We start from the raw sequence: 27,715 nt of genomic DNA on the forward strand, positions 1-27,715 counted from the left end.
CTACTATTGGAGAGCATAGAAAGTGCGTCATAGCGCATCTACAGCCTACAGTACCGTGTGCAAGGAAACGAGGAAAGCAGATGAAGTTGTAAGAAACGTTTCAATACCCGCTGCTGAATGCAAGATGCTTTTTGTAATGCTCCGTTGGAAATGCTATTCCTATATTCCTCCAAATGCGACCGTTCGATACCAAGGCAGGTAAGGAAATCAGATTATGTACATGATGGTGCTACAAAAACGTTGGCAGAAACTCGAACCCAAGCCCTTGGGGATTATGTGGGAAAAGATCTGAAAAAGGCCGAGATCTTGTTGACATTGTCGTGCTTAAGATCGGCTGATAATTCTTTTTTTGGTTGTTGTTTCTTCTTCTCTCAGAGCCACAAAAGTGCGACTTTTTTGACCCGCCAAACGCCGTGGATATCAACGGAATATCATCATCAAAGACCAAAGGGCCGCGGTCCAGGAGAGCCGCGGGTTGAGCAAGGAAAAACCGCTAATGTTTCAATTGAAATTTCACTGCAGAAGAGAGGGGTCGGTTCTCGATCTCATCAGTTCCTTCCTCTTCTGTTCCTTGGCTGCAGTAGAAAGTTAGCAAAAGAAAAAATTAAATCGAAGGGGGTTAGAATAGAATATGAGACGTACCTTCGTCATATACAAGGAATTCGTGCAGGGCACTTCCAGCCGGCACCATGGGCAGAACGGGTACCTTTCGGGCAGTGACAATCTCAAGCAGGGCAGGACCGTCGCTCTCGATGAGCCACTTCAGCTTCTCCTCGACCTCATTAGGCTTCGTGCAGCGCTGAGCCTGGACACCCATAGATTGCGACAGAAGGACAAAGTCGGGGTTCTTCTGGTGCGTGTGGGCGTAACGATCCTCGTAGAACAGGTTCTGCCACTGCGTGACCATTCCCTGCTCTTCATTGTTGAGAACGATCACCTTGACTCCGATGTTGAACTGCGCAGCGGTCGACAGTTCCGTCAGGGTCATATTGAAGGAGGCATCACCATCAATGTCAATGACGAGAGCCTCGGGACGCGCCACCTTGGCTCCAATGGCCGCGGGGAGACCGTATCCCATGGTTCCAAGCCCGCCGGAAGTGATCATGGTGCGCGGGTATCTCCAGCGGAAATGTTGTGCGGTCCACATCTGGTGCTGTCCGACACCGGTCGTGATGACAGTGTGGTCCTTAATGGGGTCCGTGAGTTCAGAGAGTTTCTCGATGACGGCCTGCGGCTTGATAGGACCATCAGAGGTCTGCTTATCGTACAGAGAGAGAGGGAAACGCTTCTTCCAGTCATTGATCTGGGCAAACCACTCCGGTCGGTTGGCAACGCGGTTGACCTGAGGGAGTAGGAGGCGGAGGTTGTCCGCACAGTCTCCCTCAACGGCCTCAGTGGCCTCAACAACCTTGTTGATGTTCTTCGGCATGACCTCGAAGTGAACGATTCCTCCACGGCCCTCAGATGCGGCCAGCTTGGCCTGAGGCGCGAACTTGGCAATGTTACCCGTCACACGGTCATCAAAACGAGCACCCAGGGCAATGATCAAGTCGGCCTCCTGCATGGCCATGTTGGCGTACGCAGCACCGTGCATACCCAGCATGTGGAGCGACTTGGGGTCATGCTCATCGAAACCACCAAGACCCTGGAGAGTAGTCGTCACGGGGATGGAAGCCTTGTCAGCCAGCTCCTTGAGAAGCTGCGGGCCCTCCGGACGAGCCAGCAGACCCTGGCCAACGTAGAGGATGGGCTTCTCGGCGATGTTGACGAGGCGGGCAACGCGGGTCATGGTGTTTTCAAGCTCCTTTCTGCTGAGCTCACGAGCAGCCAGGGTGGCTGCGCTGGGGTGGGAGGGAAGGGTGCTGGCCATGGGGATGGGCTTCCTGAGGATACCAGCCGTGATATCCTTGGGAAGGTCAACGAGGACGGGGCCAGGACGGCCGCTGGTAGCAATCTCAAAGGCCTCCTTGATCCGTCGAGGGAGCTCCGCAACGTTCTTGACCATGACATTCCACTTGGTGCATGCCCGAGAGATGCCCACCACGTCGGCCTCCTGGAACGCATCGGTACCAATCGCGGTTGTCGGCACCTGGCCACAGAAGACCACCATGGGCGTACCATCGGAGAGAGCATCCTGCATGGGAGTGATTACGTTTGTCGCTCCAGGGCCGGAAGTGACGAGGACAACGCCAGGCTTGCCCGAAGCCCTAGCGTAACCCTCGGCCATGTGACCAGCACCTTGTTCATGGCGCGGGAGGACGAAGTCGAAGTGTTTCGAATTGTAGATAGCATCGAAGACTGGGAGGATTGCACCACCGGGGTAACCAACTGACTCTAATGTTAGCACGAAAGTCCGTATCTATCTAGAGCCAAACATAGAGGACGAGTCATGACTCACAGATATGCTTCACGCCCTGACGGAGCATCATCTCGTGGAAGATCTCTCCACCACTGAGTCCGATGAAGCTGTTCACACGAGTGCCATTAATCATTCTGCTTCTCCTGGAGGGCAGGGGATCGAGGAAACATACGAGTCATCCAGCTCGGGCACAGGACGGTTCTGCAGCGGCGCTGGCTCATTGCGCCGGGTATCCTGATTGAACGCAGGACTGGGAACAGGTCTGGCTTGACTGTGGAAGCAACATCAGCACGGGGTCAATGGATTGACAGTGTTATCGGTCTGATCATCTACTCACCCTGCGGTCGCCGTCGCCGTACTCTGACCACGCTTGGAGGTCTCAATGGACGAGGAGCGCTGAGCCGAGGAGCGGTGGGGCGTGATGGCCGCAGCCAGAGGAGAGGCGGAAAAGCTCCTTCGACCAGCAGCGAGATACCGCTGGCCCTGGAGAGTGCGCAGAGCACCCTTGGATGATCTCAACGGCATCATCTTGACCACGGACGATTGCCAACCCGGGAGGATAGGATGGAGGAAGGAGAAGAGCGGCCAGCGATGAGCAGTAGTGAAGAGTCGCCGCCGCCGTCTTTTGGCAGGAATGGGGAAAAATAATTATCGAGTCTAGCGGCGACTCATTTTGCTCATGACTCTTCGATTTGCCGCGCTGCCATTGGCTGGTGGCAGGCGGAAGCGAGCACCCGGGCCGATTATCGGACGGCGGCAGGAAGAAAGGCTGCCATTGGCCTGTTAGAGCCCGGCAGTCGGAGCGTTCTCGGTGAGGGCTCGGTGTTTGATGATCATTATTATTGTTATTATTGTTATGCAGACTCCAGAGTCAAGAAACACCAAGAGATCGCCCGATTCTTTGCGGGGAAAGTATAAATCCTGAGTCACGAGTGGTTATTCCAGGAATATGGTAATCCAGGGCAGCAGTAACTAAGTTAACTACGTAGCTTCTCAATCTACTAGTACTACTGTACTAAATTCTAAGCCCACGTAAAATACTAATAATAATAATAGTATGCCGGACGGAGGGAATCGGACTCCAGCCACAGTAGAGCAGGAGACAATATGGAGCAATCCGGAAAAGCACGGTCCTGTGCTCATGCGATCTTATCGTTCCCACCACATCCAACTTGGATATGATCATGATGGCGATGATTGATGATGATGATCATAGCTCTTGAATGCCCTCGTCGGTGGTCTGACAATGCTCCAGACTCCACGGTGGCATCGTCGCATGCTGGCCCGTAGAACTGAAGACTCTCTGGTGGGGTTCCCCGTGGGTAAGGAGACCCTAACGAAATACTACGTACCACGAGGTCACCTGTGGTCTGGTCTTTTCATGCGCTCTGCTCGACCGCATTATAACTGACGCTTTTCGATCCTGCATAGCCTTGCAGTGGTGGTTTTGCTTGATAACTATCTCACATCAGATAATAATAATAGATCCCCTTACCCCCAAAGCGCGTTTGATAGTTCTCTAATCCCCAGCGCAGAAGCAACCCCGCCATGGCAACCCCGCAGGAACTCGTCCCCCAGACGGAATCCATCGCAGAGATCTATGCGACAGACGACGCATCTGCGCGGTCGATTTCGCCAGAGATCAAAGCCCGCTGGCATGGTCTGGTATCGCAGTTTACAAAGCTTTATGGTCACCGGCCTGACTTTGTCGCCCGGAGTCCCGGCCGGGTCAACATCATCGGAGAGCACATCGACTACTCCCTGTACGATGTCCTCCCTACCGCGGTCAGCGTCGATATGATCATTGCAGCCAAGGCTATCCCGACAACAGGGACGGAGCCTTTCGTCAAGATCGCGAACACGAATCCTCAGAAGTTTCCCACTCGTGAATTCACCTTCCCCGTCGACAGAGACGTCGAGATTGACCCCAAGCATCACGAATGGATCAATTACTTCAAGGCGGGCTTGAGAGGAGCGCTGCAATTCCTTCGCAAGAAGAATGAGGGATCCTCGTTCGTCCCATCCAGTCTGGAGCTCCTGATCGACGGCAACGTGCCGCCAGGTGGTGGTATCTCCAGCAGTGCTGCCTTTGTTTGCTCCAGTGCCTTGACTACCATGAAGGCCAACAAGCACGACGTCTCAAAGCAGGAACTCCTCGACCTTGCGGTGGTTTCTGAGCGTGCTGTTGGTGTTTACTCCGGAGGGTAAGCATTGTTCCCAGAGATTTGTCTGAAGGTCATTGACTGACTTGCTCTTCAACCCCCCAGAATGGACCAGGCTGCCTCCATCTTCTCCCGCCGGGGCTATCTGCTCTACACACAATTCTTCCCCAAGTTTGCCGTCCAGCACGTTCCGATACCCAAGGCGGACCACGAGATTACCTTCCTGATGGCCCAGAGTTTCGTGACGTCAAACAAGGCCGAGACAGCCCCGCGACACTACAACCTGCGCGTGGCCGAGTGTACCTTGGCCGCGGTGGTCCTGGCCAAGATGCACGGCGTTACCCTGGAAAAGGATAGCAGCTCCCTGGGCTACAGCTTGCGCAACTTCCACGAGGAGTTCATGCGGAAGGAGGGTCGTCTGCAGGACCCTCTCGAGTACCAGCTCGATTCAGTCATCCAAGACGCTGCGGAGCGTCTCTCCCAGGAACAGGGCTACACCCGCGAGGAGATTGCTAAGCTTCTCGACATCACTGTGCCTGAGCTCGAATCTAAATTCCTGTCCGCCTTCCCTGTGCAGGCGGAGCGATTCCTCCTTCGCCAGCGTGCGCTGCATTGCTTCAAGGAGGCTCGCCGCGTGCTTGACTTTAAGGCTTGCCTGTCCGGAACGGAGAAGCTGGATGAGAAGCACATTACCTATCTGGGACAGCTTCTGAACGAATCCCAGGCCTCGTGCCGCACTGATTACGACTGCAGCTGTCCCGAGGTGGACGAAATCTGCGCCATTGCCCGCCGCGCTGGGACCTGGGGTAGCCGTCTCACCGGTGCAGGATGGGGAGGCTGCACCGTCCACATGCTGCCGCAGAACAAGGTCGAAGCCGTCACCAAGGCTCTCCGCGAGGAATACTACCTTAAGCACTTCCCCGATATTAGCGAGGAGATGCTGGGTCATGCCATGGTCATCAGTAAACCCTCTAACGGATCCTTCCTGTATGTGCCGTCCCATCATACTACTGAGTATGTTGCTAACCGTGATCAATGCAGGGCTTTCGGTGCCGCCATCGATCAGGTGGAAGTCTAAATCTAAATGAAGTACATAGGCTGTAGTACTGATACACTACTTATTCATGACCATAGAAGCCGACCAAATCTGCTTCTATTGTCTTTCTCATTGGTAGATCCATTCTAGTTCTGAGATATCATCTGTGCGCCCAGAGTCCAATTGGAACATTGGCTCCAAACCCCGCAAAATAGCATACCCAACAATATCCTCTCATGCAATGCGAAATGTATATACACGTGATAGACCGCTCATCTTATTCTTCCTGCGCTGGAATCTGCTTCCAGCCGGTCACGCAACTGTTCCCCCTGTGCAATGTCCTCTCCGGCGACACCGATGCAAGATCTAGAATGGTCTCTTTAGATCTCATTGTCTCCAGTAAAGGCGTGACGCACACGGACTGCCAGAAAATCATTGGAGTCTCCTTGGGCTGCAGTGTTCGGTCCCGAGCGGCCGTAGAACACTCAGATCATGTCACTGCAGAGTGGACAGCATACCGTAAACAAACGATCCCCCGATATCCCGGGAACATCGTGTGCTGCGATACCGGCACTTTGCAGTTCGACCCTGTGTCAAACGCAAAGAAGGCTTCCTTGTGCCGTTGTTCCTCGTAGACTCCGCACTCTCAATGAGAGTATATTCTTCCGAATCACCATCCAAGGCATGAATAGAGTGGTCACGATTTCTTCTTAGCAGCAGCCGCTTTACCAAAGAAATCACTCATCTTCTTCATCCCGCTAGTATCGACTTTCTTCAAATCTTTAACCCCACGCGACTGTCCCGCTTTTTTCTTCTTCTCTTCCTCTTCCTTGCGCCGCTTCTTCTCCGCTCGTGATTCGGCCGCGTCTACATCATCGTCGTCCGCAGACCGCTTGCGACTGAAGTCTCCGAAGGAGCGCGAGGCGAGCGCTTCCGCGCGCAGGTCTGCGATGCGCTTGAGCTCGTCTGTGAGCGGTTTGAAATCAATAGGGCTTTCGGGAGACGTAAGGATCTTTTCAATCTTAGCTGAGATGTGAGGAGGAAGGTAGGAAGATTGCATGAATGAGAGCGCGGTCCGGATACGAAGTAAGCGCGGGATGCTGTCGTCTGGAGACGGCGATTGGATGGCCGAAGGCTGTGTAGCGGGCGTGGAAGCATCCAAGGGAGTTGAGATCGATATCGCAGCAGTCGCTGCGCTAGATTGAGTCTCTGCTCTCTCTAGCCCTGGTCTATCCTGCGACTCGGCTGCGGGGGTGTTGCTGTCGGATTTCGTTTCAGCCGTGACGACGTCGTCGCGCGTCACGCTCATCAGTGGTGTTTCCAAGGCCTGGCGAATAAATCGCTCTTCCAGACTTGTTGGAAGGCCCTGCGCTACCATGCGTTCTGCCTTGGAGATCAGCTCCTTGAGCAGCTTCTCCTCGCTCAGACGGAACATCTTCTCATCGCCTGCTTCCACCGTGTCGCAGATCGATTCCATCCGCTTCTCTAGAAGACCTCGAAATGACTCATTGTAGAGGATGTAGCGAAGATGGTCATGCATTTCATCTTGAGAGTCAAGAATATCGTCCAGCGGCTGGAACAGCCCCTTGGCGGAGTTTGTCTTTGATGCAGGCGGCGAGAGTATGGGAAGGATGAAGAAGATACTGTCAACAGGCGTTGCGATTAATAGTTCCGCCGTCTTGGTAAGGGACCCCGCCGGACGCTTTTCGTCGCCATTCGCTTTGGTGGACGTGCTATCTCTCTTATGTGTGAAGAGGATACTCCGCGGGATATGCGGCTGAGATGCGACCACCGTAAACTCGTACAAGCCCAATTGGGGACAGAAGAAATAACGGTTCAATTCGCCGGTACTCGGATTCGGTAACGTGAGGAATCTCGCATCGTTGCTGGCCTTCGAGGGCAGGACGAATGTCTTGCTCGGCCTCTCCGCAGGCGTCAATGTCTTCTTCGATGGCTGCTCTGTCTCCGGCTTCTCTTCTGCTGATGACCCCTTAGGGCCGTTGGCTCTCGTTCTCATGGTGATATCTGTAAACAATAAGATCTTGTGGATGCTAAGACAGTGTGTAAGATGCACCCTTGGAGCAATTGGCGACGTGCTTGGGTGTTCAACGCTGGATGCACAATTGTACTGTAGATCTAGACTGCCCATTAATTAACGTTCCCGACGCGACACGCGATGGAACGCGCTTGTCCGTCCCCGCAGCCGATCCAACCAAACCGCAGCTGGAAAAGTGACAAGCCACATTCTCCATTCGCAGGAGGCGCTGAATTGTCGGCGCTGAAATCAAACTGTTCCACCAATTCTGATAGCTCTGTGCCTTTGTGATTTTATGGAATAAGAGCGCGACTTGACGGTCCGGCTATATCGAGCTCGAAAGCTGTCAGTCAAGGATGTGGAGGGGGTAAATTCATTTGCCCGCACGTCTACTGTACCAGCGATAATGGGAAGGGAGCACGGATAAGGGACGAAATAATATCTTGATCATTGGAGAATACAACCGGGAAAGACAGCGCAAGAGGGGTCCCATCTGCGGTCCGTCTGCGATGACACAAGTGAGCAGCGTCGCCGTGTCTATCTATCTCTTGAGAATATGCTAAACTAACGCAATAACACCTCGCAGTGGGCGAAACATCGTGGCCCCCGAAATCACCCCGTGATGCTTTACTGAGCTCGCCTAGTGGTCGGAGAAAGTACCAGGATATGCAGAATAATCGAATAACGTCGCCCTTGAAGCGATCGTCTACGACGCCAAACTTGCAGGCCAAGTCGCATCGGTTGTTACAAGAGAGCGTTGGCGACGAAGACGACGACGAAGACGACGACGAAGAGACCTTGAAACTGAAGCTTGCAGCAATCGAGGCTCGTCTAAGGCTAAAGAAGCTACAGAAACAAGCAAAGACTGGACGATCGAGTTCAGACCTTGAAGGGGATGAGGTGCCATCGAGACTGTCTTCAGCTGTCGGCGCGTCTAGCCGGCTACAAAGGGATGCCCATGGAAAGGAACCAGAAGATGAAATCCAAGTTCCGCTTTCCCCGACGAGGAAGGTTGCACCGCCTGTTGAGCCGGAGTCTCCTCGGAGATTTGTGCTTGGTATAGACAAGGGGATGAGAGGGAAGGATGTATCACTTCGACGACCACCAAACTCGAGAGTCTCCGGTCGGCCAGAGAGTGCGTATGGCGGTCGAGCAGGCGTGGCACCACGTTCTGCTCATTCATCCAGTGCTACAAGTGCTTCGTCGCCGTTCCGTGATTCCCCACGACCAAAGAGTTTCAGTGAGAGGATCGCTGAAAGCAGGTCTGTGGAGAAGGACCGGCGAGAACGCGCGGAGAGATCCCAACAGACTCGCAGCTCTGCTTTCCAGTTCGACAAGGAAGAAATGGAACGGTTCAAGGCCGCGGCGGCGGACGCAAAACCAGCCTCGAGATCTGCCACTAGGTCTCGGCCAGTGGAGAGCTTCAGCCGAGAAGATGTCCTCAGATCACTCCATCAGTCTACGTCAACAAGGCAAAGAAGCCAAACGATGCCTAGTATACATGCGAATGACTCGAGCCGACCCTCTTCTGGTTCCCGCGAGACACAGTCCTTCCAGGGACAAAGACCACGATCACAGGGACGTTCGGACTCGCACCAGTCTCATGTCCCAGGTGACGCTGACGAAGAGAAACAGAGCGAAATTAAAGCAGGCGATGCCTCCAAGTACGAGGCATTTTCCTCTTTACATCTTTCCAGTCGCATATTACCGCACTCCTTTTTAAGTCGGACGCTCGAAGGCAAGAAGGTCATTACCATCCCCCAGCTCTTAAGGATGGTCAAAGCCCCGGATTTTGAGCTAGATGTGGATGGTGATTATGTGGTCTTTGGTATAGTCGCCTCGAAGTCTGATCCAAGGGAGCGCAAGGAATCGAAAAACATTGCTAAAGAGACCGATCGATTCGACGACGGTCTGAACAATACGAACAAATATATGGCCATGACGCTTACTGATCTCAAATGGTCTGTCGATCTTTTCCTCTTTGATACAGCTTTCCCAAGATACTACAAGCTCTCCGAGGGTATTTTGATCGCCGTCCTAAACCCTACTATCATGCCCCCTCCCCCGAACAAAATCGATACCAACCGGTTTAGCTTGGCTATCTCATCATCAGATGACACGATCCTTGAGATTGGATATGCGCAAGACATTGGGTTTTGCAAGGCCGTGAGGAAAGACGGCAAGACGTGCCACTCCTGGGTCGATGCACGCAAGACGGAGTTTTGTGACTTTCACATCGATGTCCAAATTCGGCGTACACAGGCACAGCGGATGGGCGTGAACAATGGAACTGGTATGTTTGGGCCAGGAGGGAGATCAGGTCCGCGAACTGGTGATTTTGGTGGGGAAAGACGAGCAGGACAGAGGGGCAATGGGTTGAAGCCTGAAGGTGCACAATACGACCTTGGGACTCAATCCACATTCTATGTCGCTCGAGCTCCAAGGATGAATAGTGACTATGATCATTCCTTGGGTTCTGCCAACCTCTTTAACCGAGGTCAATCAGCAGCCAGCTTAATTGATGCTGATGACCCTTTCCTCGCAGCTGGTATGACGGGTCGTGGGAAGGACAGTAGAGCAGAGCGTCTTCGCAGGCGCCTTGCCGAGCAGCAAAACGAGCGCAACATCAAGAGGCTGGTGACATCGGGCGCTGCCACTGGCATAGGTGGAGAGTACCTGCGAGCCCGAGTCAGCGAGAATCGTCCGTCGTCTTCATCTCGCAGCGACGGCACCCCAGCTTCGACTGGGTCAAAGGACGACAAAACCGCAACTCCCATATCATCTGACTTCAACCTAAGCAGCCTAAGAGCACAAGATGTCCGCCTGGAACACAAGAAACGCGCCCACGACGGCGACAAGCCTTCGAATATAGTGAAAAAGACACGCTTCATCACCCCGAAAGGAATTCGGGAAGCAGGTCGAGACAGTCTCGGGGGCCCGTCAGACCTGAATAGTCTGGCGAAGACCTCTGATAATAATGATTATGACGACGATGACGAGTTGGATATCATTTAAAAAGAGAGATACCACCAGGGATAGATACCAGGGACTTCTCTACCATTCCCACCACCGTCCCCTGTTTGCTTTTGGTGTTTGTTATCTATGTATGAGTACATCTGCATAGGTCTACTGGATAGCACACTTGCTGAAGACTAGAGTTATTAATTCATCAATCAATAATACCTCAGAAAACAAGCTCATTCTAAGTAAAATTTCCTTCTCTTGTCCTTGACTATCCTTGGCCATCCACGGTACGTACCATGGTTGTGGTATCTAACTAGGGCTCGTAATTGAATTCTTACATAATATTCGCGCCTATAACTAGTTAACTAGTTAACTATGGTCCTAAACCCTAATCCCCTAATCTCCTAATCTCCTAATCCCTAATTATTTTTGTGGTATATGATCAGTTATGGAAGTGGTGTAAAAACCGCGCCAAGAGTTTGGAACCACGACGAGCTGGCACCCCCGTGACCAGTGACCAGTACTTAAACAGGCGGGGTACCAGCTCAGCGTCGTTCCAAAAACTCTCAGCGTGATAAACAGGCGGCATACAGCTCGTAAATTAATAGGCCATCCTCAATCCCTTTCCTCCCTGTCATAGGGGCAAGGCTGGTCTTATCGACAGGCCAGTGGCCATTATTCACTTGTTTGGCCTTCAACCGCCAATATGCTACCTGAATTCCTGCAGAGTAGTTACGCCCGCTACAAAACAGATACCAATACATTTGCAACATGGCTACTGGAGACAGCCAACAAATGTGGCTATCAACCACCTACCCTCTCGGCCAGCGTTTCTACCGCGAAGAATGGTAAACGCAAAGGCAAAGGCAACGGCTCCGATGCAGATCCGCTTCATTATAATGCGACTACCAAAGATCTGCAAAAGCTTGCCGAGGTGATTGCCAGTTCTGGTTTCGCAGTACCCAAGTCAGTTCTCACCATCGCGGAACGCGCCATCAAATTGAGAAAAGCAGTCACCCGCTGGTTCTTGGGCCAGGGCGACTCCACGAGCAATGAACGTCATGCTCATTTCATCACTGCGCTGGAGCAGATCTGCAAGACTCTTGAATGGAAGACCACCCAGCCCTCGAAGCCAGATGCTAAGCAGCCACCACCGACTTCTGAGGCTCAAAGTGATGATGCCGATGCTGAGAGGTTTCTCAATAAATTTGCTGTTCTCACAGTGGAGGAGCCCCGGGATACTGCGCAAACCCCATCGAGACCCGCAGAATCGCAACAGATCGTTAAGGTGACTGTTGATGAAGAGGACGAGAATGAAGCAGCAGATTCATATCTTAGTCAGCTGTTCTTCAAGACCCTATGTTTACTTCAAGACCTGGACAACATGCGACAATTCATTTCCGTCACCTGGTCGGAGTATCGAGATAAGAAAATCGACCTTATGAACGCCGCTGTTGTCACCGACAGTGCTTTGCAGCTTGCCCGAGGTCTTGCAGAGGAGGTGGAGGCTGATTGGCGCACTTCTCGTACGGGGGAAAAGGACCATGTGCAGAAAGTTGTCTACAATTACGCTGTTCTTGCCCGCGGCATTTCTGCGGAACCATCCGCTGAGATTGGCCTGCCCTACAACAAGAACATGGCTGATGTAGCCAACTGGTGCTATTTGCCAACTAAGGTCCTGCTTGAGTCTTTCGCAGTTGTTCTCCAGGACGATCATCATCCAGTCTTCAAAAAAGGCCACTTCGGTATCTATGATCCGAAAGCGGACAGAGAGCGGATGTCTCTGGGTGAGAAATTCAACGAAGACAAAATCATCCTTCTTTCGATTCTGCCAGAGTTTTGCATGTTCGACACATTCAAAATCCAGATGCCCGCTGAGGACGTGATTACTCGAGGCCTTGCTGAATTTGCTAAAACTAAAACGGTTGATCTGTGGCTTTGCTTCGCCTCCCAGGTATTCCTTGATGTTCATCATATCATGCGACACAGTACCTTGGGTGCATTTGGAGACCTTCGAATGTCTGGACTTCGCATCCAAAAGACTATCGATGACTACCTGCAATTGTCTAGAACACACCCCCAGCCCAAATTTTGGCCAAAAGAGGCCGATGATGAGATTCGGAATATAAAGTCAGCCGTGAAGGCGTGGGTCATAGAAGATACGTTCCAAGACATTCGAGTCCGGTCGGGACTCGACAGCATTGGCCCCCCGCCTGAAAAGCATGCACTCTTATCGCAGCACGCGATCCTCTGCGGCTTGATCCTGTTTAACCTCAATATGGGAATGCAGTACGTTGGCCAGAAGCTCGTCACCCAATGGTACGACGTTCAACAACTGGCCTTCTTGCACAACCTCGTCATCAATACTCCAGGGCACAAAGACCTGAGATGGCCTGATATGGATGCTTTCATCAAGATCCATGGCGAGTCTCATATTTTCGTTGGTTCGCGGCCAAAGAACGCCAATGAATCACTGAACAGGCTAAAGTTGGCTACAGGCATCTCATCCACTGCCAGGTTCGCCCGCGATTCTCGGAGCAAAGGAATCCATCGCCCTGATGGCAAGAACGCCCGCTTACTCAAGCCCACCACCGCAGTTGCAAACTTGTTCTTTGCCCGGTACGTCGGCGGTTCTCAGGAAGATGCCGGGATTGTACATATTGACAGAATCCTGGACGAGCTTTCGCAGCAGCTTAATTCGGCCAGCAAGGGGCTTCAGAGGGTCAATCCAGAAGTCATGATTACCCGAAAGTGGTCTCATACCCGCAACATTGACACACTGCCGCTTCTCAAGTTCCTGAAGACCAAGTTATTCGAAGAGGAGCCTGTCATATTGTACAATTACTTCGGCATGCACAAACGCTCCATCGAGTTACTCAGGCTGATCCGAGACAAAGAGCACCATAAGTTTGCCCAATATTTCACGCCGGCGTATATGCCTGATGAGTCTTTCATATCAAACATTGTCATTCTCATCCATATGGTTGCGGAGGGCTCGGCCCAAAATGCACGTGACATGGGACTTGCATCTCGCAAACTTGGGTTAGTGAGTCGGATTGTCACGAGCGCTGGCGAGGTGATGCGGGAATACTTGAAGAAGAATGGAGATGTGGCATGCAAAGAGCTGAGAGTTTTCTGCAAGAACAAGAAGCCAATTCAAGACGATGTTGCTTATGATAAGGGCGAATCGGACAAGCTGGTGTATTCTATGCTCAATCTTGAGGACGTTATGGGTCCCAAGGCTATGGCCTCGCTCATGACTGGGATCCCGATAGCCTAGGCTCATACTAGGCGCGAACTGCACAGGAGGGTTGGGGTCCAGGGGGGAGCATCTGGGACTTTGTCCGTCTCCTCCTGTTTCTACAGTCTTACCCAGGTAATAGCTCGATATCTTACTTAGGTTGGACGGTTAGACGGGCGGTATGGGTTATTTTCAGGGAGTTCTGAACTGAATATTTCGGTTTCGGTTTCGGTTCAGGACTTCCCTGAACTGGAACAAATTAAGGAAAGGAGACCAACACTATACATATCTAAGAATGATAAACATGACCCGAAGAAGCAGACACCGTCGTAAATATCATGACACGAAATGTAAAGGCCGTCTCTACTCCAGACATAGTGGGAAAGCAACAAGAAAACGCCTAGACTGACGCGCTTCATTCGGTTAGCGCGGGCGGGTATGAGGCGTCTGGGATCATAGTTGAGGTATATCTCTGTCTGCATGTAATCGATGCTGTTTAACCCTTTATGGGACGATTTCCTTTTCTGGGGAAAGGATCAGAAGTGTAAGATTCTTTTCTTTTCTTTTTGGAAGCATATCTATCACAAATATATTTCATTAGTATGAAGATCTTGACGGTGTCCAGCCATATCTGTCACTTACCCTCATGAATCATGTAGCATATCATATTTCCCCTTTCGTAAGAAATAACCATATATCAGGAGAGAAACAGGTCGAGCCATACCCCCTCCTCCGACGAGAAGGACGAATAAAACACCCCCCCATCCATTTCTAATCTACCTAGTCAGCCCGTCCACAACCGCTAACCATGCATTTGAAACCCTTTGGTGAATCAAGCTCGCGAATCGAAGCGTATATGCAATACGGCTCCGTACAGGCGTGAAAGCCCTTATTCACAGGTTTATTATCCGCAGTAGTAGTCTCGGTTGAATTTGGAGCTCTAGGATCACCAATTGGCCATGCGATGAGGTGACGCCGTTCATAGAGCCCATTGTAAGCTGGGTCTGATATAGACAGGTCAGACGAGTCAAAATCGGACTGATGAGGACTCAATGGGGGTGATGGCGCCTTCGCGATGTGGCAGACTAGTAGGACGTGGTCATTGCGATGACCGCAGCTGTTGGTGACTCTTTGGACTTTGCACATTTTTGATGCTCTGGTTTGTGTAAGAGATGGTTCGAGTAGAATGGGAGAACCGATGGACGACGACTTTGAGACGAAGTCCTCGATGATGGCAGCCAGTGAGCACGGGAGAAAGAGCCGCCCCTACTCGTATTTGAAAGAGAAGGATCCAGAGTCGTTGATTCGAGGGAAATGAATCAAGATATCACAGCTCGACCGGCTCGATAAAGCCCATATCATAGCAGAAGGTTCAATGGACCAGATCTCAGCACGCAATGGAGATGTGATGCCGGTGATCTCTTGTCTTGTCACATGAGGTATTGTATGAGAAATTGCTTAGTCGTCAAGCATAAAATTATCCAAAGTAGGGATATGCTCATGCGAGATGATGTCGTTTAGAGATCCGAACATACCCCAAAAAGGAATGCTTGCATGAGGGTGCAGGAGTGTGAATGCGTTCAGGAGCAGAGTCTGGAAGTGACTTTCTTTCTGTCCCCATATCTGAATCGTGAATATAAGAGTTGAGGAATATGCAATCGTTAATGTTTGTTATGCATAGGCAGTAACCTTTCATCAGGACTCGTGACTGCGGAAGGGGAGTTCCAGATGTTTAGACGTTATATGCAATAGAAGGGTATTACAGACAGAAGACGACTGTAAGAAATGTAAGCTCAAATCTTTGTAATTGGGTCATGAAATCTGCCAAAACATGACCTGATGGGTAGTGTAATTTAACAATATTTGTCATGAAGCAAACACGCTAGGTAACACACTGTATCAATATCGTAACAGTGCGATCATGATAATTGAAATGAAAGTACATGAAGATAGTTACCATGTACAATGAGCTTAGTCATATGAAAAATGCTGTACATAATTCATGAGAAATTTATGAGAATCTGCAAGGAGCCAGCGGCCAGAGTATTGTTACATGAAAGAGCTGACCGCCTTAGAACCAAAAGATGCTGAACATAGCGATACAATGAGGCCGCCAACATCGAGAAAAATAAGAGTAGCGCACACAGTCATGTAGAAAAAAAGGCATAAAGAGAAGGGGTTTGCCTTCTGATCATGCAAGCGCTGGAAAGCCACAACAGGTGATTAACAAGGGTATCAAGATCACATGGTTGTGGATTGGTAAAGGAAGATGGCTATCATAAAGTTTATTCATCATCAACGAAGGAGTTTGCGAATCGCCCGAAGAAGGGAACCTCGTAATGCTCGAGAGAATCAACTGTGATCCTTGTCAGCCACTTCTGCTTTTCAATATGTTGCTTCAGAGGGGCCGTTACCGTCTCGATAAGCGTGCATAGCGAGGAAGCCGATTAGAACAATGTCGCCGATGAACATCAGCCACGATATAAAGCTCGACCAAGCAAATATGAGATGGAGTATCTGGATGCGAGTCAGTCATGTGTGTTCGGGCGACCATCGAGGTTGCATACGAAGATAGCGGTAAAGAGCAAGCTTGACTGCCAGGCATGGAACCTAATTGGAAAATCAGCAATCAGTTCTAAAGGCGTAAACTATCCGTATCGATATCAACATACCGGACATAGTCGCTCTTGTGTTCGAACAGCAGCAGAAAGACCCCGCCGGCTGGTGGCAGCAGAAGATATGCCAGCATAGCTTCATAGTCTAACCGTATCGGCAAACTGGTCTCAAAGGCATCCAGACTCAGTCTTCCATTTTCCACCACTCTCTCATATCCTCCATTGATCTGTCCTCCACCGACACCTGCGAATTGACTTGGGGATGGCAGACCGCCTCCGGGATAGTTCGGGGTCGTCGGTGATGCGCGCGGCGAGCGTAGGTTGGGTGATTTTACTCTGTCAGCGAATGCTGGAGACATAGCTCGCTCGATCTCGGGCGACTCATCCTGATATGGAGCGAAGTTCATTTTGCCGTTGAGATCCACAGAGGACCTGATGTTTTGGAGTTGACGTTCTTGGACTGCTTGCGCGCTTCTTCCTAGATAGAGCTCAGGCGGACCGAGGCTTGGCGCGTTGCAGCGATCCAAAACGAAGCTTAAAAGAGGTCAGATCTCGACATCAAACCCGGATGGCTATTTACTTAAACGAGATGCTCTGGAGCAACAATCTCTATACAGATGGTGTTCCGCAATGTGTGAATATCGACGGTTATCTCTATTCAATACTACGAACTTTTTATTCATGGACACGTCTATCTCATCAATCATCGATGCTCGATACAATCATACTCGTCCCCGGCCCCGTGGCAGACCAGTGCTTCGTGACACCCCTCCAGTGCTGGGCTTTCGCGTCGCTGTAGTGGTACCTCTTGTTGCCCCTCTAGTCGCGCTAGATCCTACGCCAGCAGAGGAAGTGCTAGCAGTCCGGCCCAGCCCAGTGCGTACTCTGCCTCTCGTTGTTCCTCGTGTAGTTCTCGTAGTTGAGGTGCCCGCTGCCCTTCTCCTCTCCTCTTCTTCTGCCTTTTTGGCAGCAGCTTCTCTTCGTTGCTGCAACTCCCGTGCCCTCCTCTCGGCTTCCTGCTGTTTCAAAGCAGCTTCATGTTCCATATCAGCGATATCTTGACTGGCACCTTGCCAGTTGGGATTGAGGATCAATCGCTGATTATGTTCTGTCTGTGAAAGTATTCGAGTCCACGTGTTTAGCAGGGTGGAAGCAGAATCAACTGTTCGAGAGACAGTCTAGCATAATATCAGCGGGTGACTGGTTATCTAGGTCTACACTATGTATAGTTGACATACCGTCATGTTTCCTTTTGCGCGATCAAGGCTCTCCAGTAGACCCTCAATTACCTGATTAATGTTGCGAACACTCTGTAGCTCATTGCGCAAGGCAGCTTCCCGTGTCTCTTCGAGGTCGAACAGCGTCTCGCCATTGCGAGGTTGCGCTGGTTCTGGCGGTACGTCTTGGGCCCTGGGTGCTTTCTGCCTTGGGGTCTTGGCATGTCGTTTGGAGGGAGAGTCCCAGAGATCTTCGGTATCCTCTTCGGAGAGCTGGAGCTTGTCCATCTCCTCCGCCGCACTCAATGTTGTCATGTTGGGCAGGGAGAGGTGGTCCACGTGGGTGAGAGCAGCACGTGTGCAGGATGAGAGAAGGTTGGACAGACAGTAAGAGCAGATTGATAGACAGGATAGATAGCAAGTGCTGTGTTCAATTAAAGGAATGCAAGCCTTTATTGTCAAACAATTTGCGCGATAAAGCTGACAGCGCCCACTATCAGATCTGGGCGTGAAGCGCGTCTCCAGCTGGTGGGGCCAGGCGACTCGCGCACCAAGCGGCTTACAGCCTCCCGAATTTGCGGAAAGCGGTGGCTGGTCGACGTCAAAGCCCAACAACATTCCACCTCGTTGGCATCTCCCTGGGCGTCTCTCGTCTCTCTTTCATTACTCTACTCTCTCTCCTTGCTCAATCCAGTGTTCTCAATACGCTCCGTGAGATTATCCTTGGATATCTATTTTATCTTATCGTTCTTTGGCCGGAAACCCCCGTCGCACACGGTCCTGCGCGTCGCCCTTGATTGCCCCTTCTTCCTGGTTGGTGCCAGTTGTCAAGCCCAGGACTACTTGCTCTTGCGATTGCCGTCTTCCAAAGTCCAGGGAGGAGAGTACCATACGAATTGTAAAGGGACGAATAGGGTATTCTACACAATGGCGACGACACCGCCGCCCCCATCGCCGTCGAAGCTTCGCGTCCCTCCGGCTCCCCGTCATGGCCCAAAATACGATTCATGGGAACCATATGGCACCCGTCATTCTGCTAGAATAGCTAGTCAACGAGCATCGAGAGACACCCATACGACACCCCCACCGAGTTCGCCAGAGTTACGTGGTCAGGCGGGTAGAATGGAGGAACACAAACAAAGGGACATGGACGTTGGAACGTTATCACCACCTGGATCGACTTTCACATCGCCCCGGAAGAAGACGTCGGGCCGGGGCAAAGGAGTTATTCCGGCATATTCACTTGACAACACTGAGCTCTCCAGCTCAGATCTCTTCGGCTCTGCTCAGACTACTCGCGTCAGACAACCCTCGTTTGAAGCATCTCGCACAACAATGACCAACGGCATGCTTCCTACTCCCATGAAAACGCCTCGCAAGAAGGCAGTCGAGGACGTGAGTAGTGCTGCACGAACTCTGTTCCCAACTGCCTCTACATCTGCGCGTCCCAAGAAGAGCAAGAAGTACAGTGGCTTTTCGCTGGAGAGTTTTGAAGAAGAGTCAACTGAGACGCATGGCAAGATTGAGATCTTTACGGATTCACGCGATAGAATCCCGCAGCTGGACGAAAGTGAAGAGAATCCGTTTTACAAGAAGCCTGCCGCCCCAGCAATCACTGAGACTGCAGCACCCCGCACTTCCAGCCGACGCAAGGCAAATGGAAGCAAACGTGACAAAGAAGTTGACAATGCTATTGACCGTAAAGATGGGATGACTTATGTCTTGTAAGTTTAGACACTGTCTATATTGTCAAAACATACTAACAGCAACAATTTAGCCGTGGAAGGAAGATATTCCGTAAATTCGATGAAGATGTCGACATGGACAGTGGTGACGAGGACGACGATGACGACTTGGGTCTCCTAGCTGCCCGTCCGGATCTGATTGACGAGTCTTTGACCAGTGTCCGACCTTTGACGCGCTCGTCCATTAAGCCTCGTGTTCTCTTCCCTGCTGCTCAGAAGACTGGACCAGACGCAGTGGAGGAAGAGGAAGCGACCGACGTTGAGGATAGCCACATCGCCAATGAGCCTGAGGTGGACGCTGGCAATGAGGAAACCGATGCACAGAAGGAAGCCGTTACCCCTGCGATTCGCTCATCTGTTACCACACCGGCCTCGCCTGGTGCTACCATCCGGTCTCTCCGGTCGCGTAGCAAGCATATCGCCCAGGATGCCACTCCCAGTGCTCCGCAATCCAAGAATGAGAAGCGCATCAGCCCCTTCAACGGCTGGATGCGTAAAAAGCAGCCGACTCCCACCGGTCTAGCTGCTGCGTCCAAGAAGAGAGAGGCGGATCCTGTTGCTGGCATTGGTGGACCTGCCACCAAAAAGACCAAGGGGAAATAAGCATGTTCCTTCCGTGATGCATCTCGCCTAACCACTGATCCTTCTGGGTTTAACATACACTCTGGAGCCGGTCTGCGCTTTTCCTTTTTTTTTGCAACGAGAAGATGACTCTCGGTCCTGTTTCTTTCTGAAAGTATCTAGTTGATTGTCTCTGGATCGCGATCCTTGGGATCCATCCAACACGCATATTGCCATCGATTCCCCATCTTGTTTCACGCTCTGTTTCTTTTCGGCTTCAACAGATTTCCCACAAAGCTGTTTAATGGGCCCCTCATTACTCCACAACTGGTCTCCTGTTTTCCTTTATGTCACGTTTCTGTCGGTATGGAAATGGACAGGTACGGTCTGGGTTGGTTGGTCGGTCTAGGGTCGGAGTTTTTGCTCTTTTTTTCCAGTAGTCAGATAGCTCAGAATCCAGAATGAATGCTCGGGCCAGAAGTACTATGTACGGCCACGGATTGATCAAATAAATATTTCGCTTTGCTTGTGCACTTACCTCCAGATAGCCCATGCCAGAGCCATGGTCAAGGCTGCTATGCCTTCGACAAAGAGCGTCAATATACTGTATAATCACAGTAGATTGCAAACCCAGCGGGTTTAGACAGACCGGGATCAAGCACCAGATTCTAGTGGCCGCTGCCTAGCTGGGATTTGTAGGCATAGTACGACCATGGTTCCAATGGTAATGTCACACAAGCATACCAATTTCGTCACTTAGCCTGAGCAGGCTTGATTTGAGTGACTACATGTCAGCTCACCTCGTCGGTCATGTGATCCTCACCTCGCACGGACCAAAAAAGCGCCAAGCCTTGTAAGCCCACCTCACCTTGTTATAATAATCCCTCCCAGATAAGGTCACATGACCAGCCACTATGCCGTTCCCGGGGGTTATTCCTGTTAAGTTCCTATTAAGTTCCTGTTAAGTTCCCGTTAAGTATAGTTAAAGGTCTTACCCGGAGTAACCCTCTTCGCTCCGGGTAAGTATAATAGTTAAAAGGGGGGTTATTTCCGGTAAAGATCTTATTGGGAGGGTGTTATAACCCAAGAAGGGTATTTGGGGTTATAAGATATAAGCTTACCGGCCAATATAAGCTGAGGAACTTAAAGCAACCCCCTCCTAGGTAAGACCTTTAATTATAGTCTCCCCCCGGAGAGGATAACAGTTATAACTAGGGGATAATTAGGGGATAAGGTGGGGTTAGAATTCAACGAGGTAAGGTAGGCTCTAAAAGGGTCCGTGCGAGGTGAGAATCACATGACCGACGAGGTGAGGTGACCTGTGTCCTGCTTGATTTGACTCCATATTCAAGAACCAAGGATACACTAGGCTCTATAGCATACCAAGTACCAAATAAACTACTGCAAATGGCAATATGACAGGCTCATCGTGTCTACCTCTGCGGCCTGTTGTGCCTATGATGGATAAAGGATCTACAGTTCCAAGTAATATTCTGCCTGTGGTGTATTCTCTTTGCTGTCACTCTAGTTCAAAAAGCATAGTCACTATTTCTGGGAGCAGATGTTTGGTTTCGCCGTAGCGGATAGACATATCCAGAATTGGCAGTACTTGCTGCCTAATTGCTTTGTGTCAGTATTACTACATAGACCCTTGGAGGGTTCCCGCTTCATATGCGTAGGTAAGTTTCAGTCACCTACAGTCTCTTTATTGCCTAGTAGTCATCCAACAAGGCAGTGACTACCAACATGTCGGCAGATTCCTGGATGAACAAACCAAGTGAATGCTGATATCAATCTTGGGATACTCAAATACCCTCCAATCACCCTCTCTGTTCTTCCTTCTCTCATCGTTTTTTTTTTTTTTTTTTTTTTCCATATATCCTTTCCTAGGAATTTCAGTTTGCAGATATATATATATATAACTCAAAATTATAATAGCTTTCTGCCGGTCGACCAAAAAGGAGAACTCATAGTTGGTCTACCTGAATCTCTAATAATATATAATGGCTGGACGTACTCCTGATATTCCGCTGTCAAGCACTATACCAACCCGGCCTGATTCGCCGAGAAAACGGCGACGCCATCTTCGTGAATCAGACGAGACAGAGGGGTTTATGTTCATCGAACAATACCTGCACAGATCAGACCCATATAGATCTACGAGTGTAGACCATCCTTTACCCTATCCCATTTCAACCAGACCAGCAAGGGGCACAATAACGACAGAGGCATCAGAGTACTATACGCCTATCGCAGATATCCTTAAGAAACATGGTTTCCATGGCCGATACGATATCGGTGTCGTCGAAGTCACTAGACCTGGATACCCAGGCGGGGAGAGGCCGACCATTACCTTAATGACCGAGTACCGGTATGGTGCAGTATTCCCTCTTGTTCCAGGGCACGCTCGAGACGAAATTCGGGACTTGCTTCGCCGGAATCTCGTGGATCTCCACGTAGAGATTGTCGACTTGCAAAACTGCTTCAGGCCGTCACTGTTCGCCATTTCGCCAGAGCATCCTACTGTTCGACCCTACGAGCAAGCAAAGGGAGATCTCATCGATATCCTAACAAAGGAGCTCGGTGCCAACTGGAGGACCCTTTGCCTGTTTGAAGTCGGCCCATCAAAACAGAAGGCTGAAGCGTCAATCGTGGTTCTTGTAGAGCCCCAGACCAACAGCAATTGGTCAAACATTCGGTTTTCCATGTTGCGTGCGGTCAGGCGGTTCCTTCATCCAGATGTACCTCTGCAAGTCGAGTTCTTACCCGGAGATGCATCACCGTTTTCCGGGGACACGGCTTCCCCACGCTCCCCTCCTTCGCAGAGAGGTGGTGATGGCGATGGTCGCCCAATGCTTCACTTGATGGATGGGGTCGGACGACTCCAACGTGGTATGTCCATTGGCATTAAAGGGGTCGAAGGCGGGGGTACCATGGGTGGCTTCGTCACCTTCAAGAGGAACAATGTCACCTATCAGGGAATTTTGACCAATTACCATGTTGTCAGGCCTGATAATCATGAAGTGACTCTGGCGGACAGAAAAGGGATCACCATCGATGATTGGAACCACCCCAACATTGAGATTGTTTACCCAGCCACGAAAGATGCAAGGGCGACAAAGCGACAAGCACAGGGGAACTATGACAGGGCTATGGCTGAGCTTCAACATGTGACCGAGCGCAGGGATCAGAACATAGCCATCGGACGGGGAGTAACTGAGAGAGAGTCGCAACACATCAAAGATCTCGACAGAGAGTGCAAGCTTAGCGAGAAGACCGTGCAGTCAGTGAAGCATCTGCCAGCCAAGATAGGCAATGTAACATTTGCCTCAGGCTTCGGCGTCATGGGATCGAGATTCCTTGATTGGGCTTTTGTCGAAATCACAGAGCCTGATATCAAAAAGTTCTTCGGGTGTGACCGAATGCCTCGTTACCCTTATTGGCATATGTCCGGAATGGAAAACTTACCTGTGATCTCCTTTCGAGATGAAGGAACTCGGTTCGCTGGCATTCGAGAAATGAAGAAAGGAGATTACTATATTATGGTCGGAAGAACCTCAGACGTTCGAGTCGGACGTTGCAATGGTACTCTGGCAACGTGCCACTGGAGAGACAGCCATGTTCGATACGATGAGAACGGCAACGCAGTAGAAACCTCCAAGGTCTGCGAGGAATGGGTTGTCATGGGCCAGGAGATAAGAGACAACAAGCTAGTGCAGGGTATTTTTTGCCAACGTGGCGATTCGGGGGCATTTTTGATCGACACAAGTGGCTATGTGTGCGGCCTGCTATATGGATATCTGGATGCGAAGGTGAAGGAGGATCTATACACGCATGCCGGTTTAGTTAACTGCATGGGAGATGTCCAGATGTCAGCACGGGCTCTTATAACCTCTCGTAACCCCCAGGGAGCGCCCAGTGAAAATTCTGCCCACTTTGAACTTCCTTTCCCTTGAAGGGTGAAATTGCTGCCGTCGACATTCCTTCACTTCATGTTCTTAGTCAGAGATTTCGGGTTCATACTAGTTAAAGCACGAGTTAGGATATTAGAATGAAATTGAAAGTTGCTACCTACCAGACTAACTATGCCAACAGTGCATACATATATTGTATAACTTAGTACATTAGCTCCCATCTAGCTCGCTATGTGCATATTATGTGGATTTACAGAAAGAAAAACAAAGGAAAGTTATTTTTGTGGCCATGTACGTTAATTATATTGCAAAAATCATGATTAACAAGACACAAGAAACTCATAACATGATATCATAGGTAAGGTGCTGAAGAGGCGCTGTTGCAAGACTTCAGGTAACAACAAAGGGAATAACAAGCAGTGGACTTAGAAGCAAAGACTGAACAAAAAGGAAAATTTCACCGAACAGGCTGAAGAACGAATCAGATACCCCGAAAGATCGAAATCGCTGACAAGAGGGAAATCAAACAAGTCCAAAACTATTCCAGCTATAAGGGCAGATTCCATCGTAGTTTCGTAATTAGTAATGTCCCAAAGACCGTCATTCCGTTCCCATATCATGACCGGCCCAAAGATTATTGAAAAATCATATTTGTACAAGAACTTGCCATGAGCATCACGAATGCGCATAAGTCGGAGCTCGTACATTAGATGTTCTGCAGGTAGTTACTCGGTACCAGACCTGGACGCCCTCGGCTGCCTGTAACTTCTGCTTCCCACCAGCCATCATCTTGCATTCGGATAACGGCAAGAATATCCCCTTTGGAAAAGCCGAGCTCCTCCGGGATAGCAGCAGAATAGCTGTACATTGCTCGTGCTACAAATTCACATCAGTGACCTATTAGAAGGAAGAGGGTGGTCAACATTTGCTTACCGAAGTGGAGAATTGGACGTCCGTCACGGCTATATTGGCGTCCAGATTCAGCCGGGACTAAACTCTTGCTTCTACTTCTGGTTCTCTGGCTGCCAGAATCGCCATAGTACATCGACATGGGACGGCCACCATCGTGCCCTCTGGAACCATATGAGTTATAGCCGCTGCCATAAGGGTCCACCTGGTTGCCGGATAGCTGAAGTTCCATTCCCCCGGAACTAGAAGGACGAGCTTGTTGTCTAAACTGAGGCTGCGGCGAAACTGCTCTGGGCATGTTGCTGGGAGAACCATGTCTAGAATACGTCTGAGGGGAGTAGCCACGCTCGTTGGCTCGCTTCGTTGGACTTGCAACGGCTGTGGGAGAATGAGAATAACGGCCATTCATGCTATTGGACTGATAGGATGTTGGGCTGGGAGCGCCTCCACTATACTGGCTCATTCGTGTTTCGACGCGAGGAGCAGGCTGGGGACTTGCACTTCGTCTAGCAGCAGGAGACCTAGCTCGAGGAACTTCCTGAGAAGCTCCACCTCTTGCTGCCGTGCGAGGAGTATTGTTCGCCCCCCTCAACATGTTGTGAGTCTGACCAACATACTTCTGAGTGGTTTTCTGCATCTGTGCAGACGTGAAGGCGGGCTGTGGTGCATCCAAACGCTTGGCTGATGTATCATTATATGCAGGAGGTGGTGTAGCCATCGCACCAGTTCCGTAGCTGGAATTTGGAGCTGACGGGGTCGGCGTGGCGATACCATGATATCGATCAGCGGAGACACGAGTCGCCGACTGTTTGCCAGCAACTTTGAGGTCCGCCAGGGCGCGAGCAATTGGATCCATTTCATCTTCGGCGTCTTTATTGGCAGGGGTTCCTTTCTTCGCTGTATTATCAGGGGGCGCCACGTCAAAAACGTTGTTGCCAACGTTAAGCTGGAAACTAGCCCTGGGATCAACTGGCTCAGGGCTCCCGGAACCGTGCTCAATGTCGGCCATGGCTGACACTGGTGGCCCAGCCTTTGTTGGGCTAGTTTGCCTCGAAGAATCCCATGCTCCCCTAGTTGGCTGCACTGAGATTGACTGGCGCTCTTTGTCGTGTCTGCTCTTCCGCCGGAAAGGGCTGTTGCTGAAGAAAGCACTCCGTTTCTTTTGGACTTGCTTCTCCGGAGTCATTCCCGGCATAGCTACGCCGTTGGTAGGCTTCGTGGGGGATTGTCTAGCACTCGGCGGTTCCTGGCTTGAGAAGGATGTTGGGTTCGAGACATCACTCTGTGAGTCCCGGCTTGAAGGTCGATGACCACTTGTGCCGGAGCTGCGTTCAGAGGGCGGACCGGTACGACAGAACATGGTCATACCGTCAGTTGGATACGCATTGTGAGGGACGCTCCCGATCTCCCCGTGCTGTTCTGGATGGTAGTTCGGTGGTAGTTGGCCATGCTGCCCACTGCGGCGAAGGTCCAACGGCGCTGGCTGCTGTGGTGCTTGCTGTTGCGATACAGGCTGCGGAGGTAAATGTTCCTGCTGGGGCTGTGGTGCTGGCTTTTGTGGTGCTGGTTTTTGTGGCGTGACAGTTGCCTCTCTGCTCGAAGGGGTTGTAGGAGCAGGATGGCCCATTTGCGCGGCCAGATCTGACTGCGGGTCATGGTGAGATTCGTATGTCGACGGCTGCGGAGACGAACTTCTGAATGCCGGATTGATAGTACGCTGAAACTGCGCCACAGAGTAGCCCTCTTCCTCTGAAATTTCGGAGCTCGAGTCATTGACGTCCCCGCGACAGAAGTTGATGTATTTTGGAGGGTCCGGGATTTCTTGCCCGGTGCCCTTTTCCTTGATAAAGCTGCTGATGTCCTTCTCGACTTCACAGTTCTCCAATGCGAGGCGAATCTTCTCGCAGGACTAGGACAGGATGAGCATGAGAGGAACATGATTAACCGGAAGTGAACATGACTTACAGCATCATCACTGACGCAGACTGTCGAAGCGATGTTGGCGTAGCTCCAAAGGCTGCTTTTGGTGAAATCCAAGCGCTCTTCCTCGAGGTCCTGGAATTTCTGTATTGGTGTTAGCCTTAATAAGGTCCAACAGCGCATGTAGTGTGTCGTGACGTACATCGCATGCAGATTTCCATTCCTTGTTCCAACGACCCGTTGTCTCCTCGAGGACTTTAACTGCAGCCTCATATTCACTGCTGTTGGCTGCGAGTTGGACCTGGGTCTTCTCGAGCTTGGCTTTGTTTTTTCGCTCTTCTTGGCCCATCACCATGTGTCCTTGTGCAAGATAACCTTTGATTCGCAGACAGTCCTGCTCGAAACGATCTCTGGTCTAAGCAGCAATGAGTACTTAGGCTCTTGATAGGTAGTTGGAAGACTGGTCTCACCTTGTTTACGGTTGCAGTCTGCTGCATCTTGGTCTTCAGGATTCGTTCGATTCCATTCTGTATAATCTTGCGTCTCTCTTTCATTCCGCCCGCGAACGCAGCCAATGGTTCCTCCAATTCTCTTTTCATTTGAGCGGCGATTGCAGAGTGTGCCTTTGCGATTGCCTCTGTCTCTCCACGCACTACATCCAGTGATGCGCGTAGGGTACCGGTTTCAGCGGAGCCCAAAGGCTTGCGACATAGGGACATAAGTTTTCTCGCATATTCGTCTTCGATCGCAGCACGAACTGTTTCGTGGCATTAGACACTTCTCCCAATGGTGTAATTGAGGTTAACATACTGTTGTAGAATGCCTTCATCTCATCACAAGTCACTTTCGCATTGTGCATGCGTTCTAACATTGGTCCAACGCCCGCATCGTCCTTCCCCCAGAAATTATTCGCGACTGTACAGACAACGGTTAGTCTTTCCCTTCACCATCAATCGACCTGCGGAGGCTCTGGGGAACTAACAAGAAAGAGAGACCGTCGGTCCCTCTGCTACTGTGCCAGGCATGCTTGCTGTCTG

At 50.8% G+C, this 27,715-nt stretch overlaps 12 protein-coding genes across 12 annotated transcripts; 5 read left to right on the forward strand and 7 right to left on the reverse strand.

Annotated features, from left to right (window-relative positions):
• Positions 1–74: 74 nt before the first annotated feature.
• On the reverse strand, positions 75–3,001 carry C8Q69DRAFT_19633 (large subunit of putative acetolactate synthase). Its single transcript, XM_028626027.1, has 5 exons — positions 2,697–3,001; positions 2,532–2,630; positions 2,399–2,466; positions 643–2,328; positions 75–575 (listed from the first exon to the last, which is right to left on the reverse strand). The coding sequence occupies exons 1-5, from the start codon at positions 2,885–2,887 to the stop codon at positions 514–516; spliced, it is 2,106 nt and encodes a 701-aa protein (XP_028488930.1). The 5' UTR covers positions 2,888–3,001; the 3' UTR covers positions 75–513.
• Positions 3,002–3,907: 906 nt separating this feature from the next.
• Positions 3,908–5,599, forward strand: C8Q69DRAFT_396098 (galactokinase; the record flags this gene model as incomplete). The annotated part of the gene is made up of 2 exons (XM_028627720.1): positions 3,908–4,563; positions 4,627–5,599. 2 exons carry the CDS (start codon positions 3,908–3,910, stop codon positions 5,597–5,599), a joined length of 1,629 nt encoding a protein of 542 aa, XP_028488931.1.
• Positions 5,600–5,927: 328 nt separating this feature from the next.
• On the reverse strand, positions 5,928–7,672 carry C8Q69DRAFT_19629 (ribonuclease H2, subunit B). Its single transcript, XM_028626026.1, has one exon. It carries the CDS (start codon positions 7,572–7,574, stop codon positions 6,255–6,257), a length of 1,320 nt encoding a protein of 439 aa, XP_028488932.1. The 5' UTR covers positions 7,575–7,672; the 3' UTR covers positions 5,928–6,254.
• A 147-nt stretch (positions 7,673–7,819) lies between these two features.
• Positions 7,820–10,780, forward strand: C8Q69DRAFT_19868 (hypothetical protein). The gene is made up of 2 exons (XM_028626055.1): positions 7,820–8,110; positions 8,179–10,780. Coding segments are annotated over exons 1-2 (2,430 nt in total). The 5' UTR covers positions 7,820–8,109; the 3' UTR covers positions 10,608–10,780.
• A 345-nt stretch (positions 10,781–11,125) lies between these two features.
• On the forward strand, positions 11,126–13,836 carry C8Q69DRAFT_425871 (hypothetical protein; the record flags this gene model as incomplete). Its single annotated transcript, XM_028628429.1, has 1 exon — positions 11,126–13,836. Exon 1 carries the CDS (start codon positions 11,263–11,265, stop codon positions 13,834–13,836), a length of 2,574 nt encoding a protein of 857 aa, XP_028488934.1. The 5' UTR covers positions 11,126–11,262.
• Positions 13,837–13,933: 97 nt separating this feature from the next.
• Positions 13,934–14,460, reverse strand: C8Q69DRAFT_19878 (hypothetical protein). Its single transcript, XM_028626058.1, has 2 exons — positions 14,440–14,460; positions 13,934–14,375 (listed from the first exon to the last, which is right to left on the reverse strand). Exon 2 carries the CDS (start codon positions 14,277–14,279, stop codon positions 14,031–14,033), a length of 249 nt encoding a protein of 82 aa, XP_028488935.1. The 5' UTR covers positions 14,280–14,375; positions 14,440–14,460; the 3' UTR covers positions 13,934–14,030.
• Positions 14,435–15,119, reverse strand: C8Q69DRAFT_19881 (hypothetical protein). Its single transcript, XM_028626059.1, has one exon. It carries the CDS (start codon positions 14,941–14,943, stop codon positions 14,578–14,580), a length of 366 nt encoding a protein of 121 aa, XP_028488936.1. The 5' UTR covers positions 14,944–15,119; the 3' UTR covers positions 14,435–14,577.
• Positions 15,120–15,787: 668 nt separating this feature from the next.
• On the reverse strand, positions 15,788–17,023 carry C8Q69DRAFT_19875 (UPF0132 domain protein). Its single transcript, XM_028626056.1, has 4 exons — positions 16,470–17,023; positions 16,365–16,407; positions 16,212–16,314; positions 15,788–16,153 (listed from the first exon to the last, which is right to left on the reverse strand). Exons 1-4 carry the CDS (start codon positions 16,817–16,819, stop codon positions 16,083–16,085), a joined length of 567 nt encoding a protein of 188 aa, XP_028488937.1. The 5' UTR covers positions 16,820–17,023; the 3' UTR covers positions 15,788–16,082.
• Positions 17,024–17,034: 11 nt separating this feature from the next.
• On the reverse strand, positions 17,035–18,185 carry C8Q69DRAFT_450563 (DASH complex subunit Duo1-domain-containing protein). Its single transcript, XM_028629445.1, has 2 exons — positions 17,651–18,185; positions 17,035–17,590 (listed from the first exon to the last, which is right to left on the reverse strand). The coding sequence occupies exons 1-2, from the start codon at positions 17,942–17,944 to the stop codon at positions 17,135–17,137; spliced, it is 750 nt and encodes a 249-aa protein (XP_028488938.1). The 5' UTR covers positions 17,945–18,185; the 3' UTR covers positions 17,035–17,134.
• A 217-nt stretch (positions 18,186–18,402) lies between these two features.
• C8Q69DRAFT_19913 (hypothetical protein) lies at positions 18,403–20,114 on the forward strand. The gene is made up of 2 exons (XM_028626061.1): positions 18,403–19,353; positions 19,407–20,114. Exons 1-2 carry the CDS (start codon positions 18,557–18,559, stop codon positions 19,975–19,977), a joined length of 1,368 nt encoding a protein of 455 aa, XP_028488939.1. The 5' UTR covers positions 18,403–18,556; the 3' UTR covers positions 19,978–20,114.
• A 1,711-nt stretch (positions 20,115–21,825) lies between these two features.
• On the forward strand, positions 21,826–23,975 carry C8Q69DRAFT_450575 (hypothetical protein). The gene has a single exon (XM_028629446.1). The coding sequence runs from the start codon at positions 21,939–21,941 to the stop codon at positions 23,889–23,891; it is 1,953 nt and encodes a 650-aa protein (XP_028488940.1). The 5' UTR covers positions 21,826–21,938; the 3' UTR covers positions 23,892–23,975.
• Positions 23,976–24,555: 580 nt separating this feature from the next.
• Positions 24,556–27,703, reverse strand: C8Q69DRAFT_396605 (putative cell division control protein; the record flags this gene model as incomplete). Its single annotated transcript, XM_028627748.1, has 7 exons — positions 24,556–24,725; positions 24,783–26,667; positions 26,724–26,822; positions 26,881–27,093; positions 27,149–27,435; positions 27,489–27,593; positions 27,661–27,703. The coding sequence occupies 7 exons, from the start codon at positions 27,701–27,703 to the stop codon at positions 24,556–24,558; spliced, it is 2,802 nt and encodes a 933-aa protein (XP_028488941.1).
• Between the last annotated feature and the right edge of the window lie 12 nt (positions 27,704–27,715).

This window comes from Paecilomyces variotii (assembly GCF_004022145.1).
Source record: "Paecilomyces variotii strain CBS 101075 chromosome Unknown C8Q69scaffold_1, whole genome shotgun sequence".
Lineage (NCBI taxonomy): Eukaryota > Fungi > Ascomycota > Eurotiomycetes > Eurotiales > Thermoascaceae > Paecilomyces > Paecilomyces variotii.

What these genes read in the sequence shown, in the direction of transcription:
- C8Q69DRAFT_19881 (XM_028626059.1), bottom strand. Translation starts at nt 14,943, where the DNA reads ATGTGCAAAGTCCAAAGAGTCACCAACAGCTGCGGTCATCGCAATGAC.
- C8Q69DRAFT_19913 (XM_028626061.1), top strand. Translation starts at nt 18,557, where the DNA reads ATGGCGACGACACCGCCGCCCCCATCGCCGTCGAAGCTTCGCGTCCCT. An exon ending in GATGGGATGACTTATGTCTT is followed by an intron (nt 19,354 to 19,406) that starts GTAAGTTTAGAC and finishes GCAACAATTTAG; the next exon opens with CCGTGGAAGGAAGATATTCC.
- C8Q69DRAFT_19629 (XM_028626026.1), bottom strand. Translation starts at nt 7,574, where the DNA reads ATGAGAACGAGAGCCAACGGCCCTAAGGGGTCATCAGCAGAAGAGAAG.
- C8Q69DRAFT_450563 (XM_028629445.1), bottom strand. Translation starts at nt 17,944, where the DNA reads ATGACAACATTGAGTGCGGCGGAGGAGATGGACAAGCTCCAGCTCTCC. An exon ending in GCGCAAAAGGAAACATGACG is followed by an intron (nt 17,591 to 17,650) that starts GTATGTCAACTA and finishes ATATTATGCTAG; the next exon opens with ACTGTCTCTCGAACAGTTGA.
- C8Q69DRAFT_19875 (XM_028626056.1), bottom strand. Translation starts at nt 16,819, where the DNA reads ATGAACTTCGCTCCATATCAGGATGAGTCGCCCGAGATCGAGCGAGCT. An exon ending in TGCTCTTTACCGCTATCTTC is followed by an intron (nt 16,315 to 16,364) that starts GTATGCAACCTC and finishes ACTCGCATCCAG; the next exon opens with ATACTCCATCTCATATTTGC. An exon ending in TATGCACGCTTATCGAGACG is followed by an intron (nt 16,154 to 16,211) that starts GTAACGGCCCCT and finishes CAAGGATCACAG; the next exon opens with TTGATTCTCTCGAGCATTAC.
- C8Q69DRAFT_19633 (XM_028626027.1), bottom strand. Translation starts at nt 2,887, where the DNA reads ATGATGCCGTTGAGATCATCCAAGGGTGCTCTGCGCACTCTCCAGGGC. An exon ending in GTGCCCGAGCTGGATGACTC is followed by an intron (nt 2,467 to 2,531) that starts GTATGTTTCCTC and finishes TCGTGTGAACAG; the next exon opens with CTTCATCGGACTCAGTGGTG. An exon ending in ATTCCTTGTATATGACGAAG is followed by an intron (nt 576 to 642) that starts GTACGTCTCATA and finishes TTTCTACTGCAG; the next exon opens with CCAAGGAACAGAAGAGGAAG.
- C8Q69DRAFT_19878 (XM_028626058.1), bottom strand. Translation starts at nt 14,279, where the DNA reads ATGCAGACAGAGATATACCTCAACTATGATCCCAGACGCCTCATACCC.
- C8Q69DRAFT_450575 (XM_028629446.1), top strand. Translation starts at nt 21,939, where the DNA reads ATGGCTGGACGTACTCCTGATATTCCGCTGTCAAGCACTATACCAACC.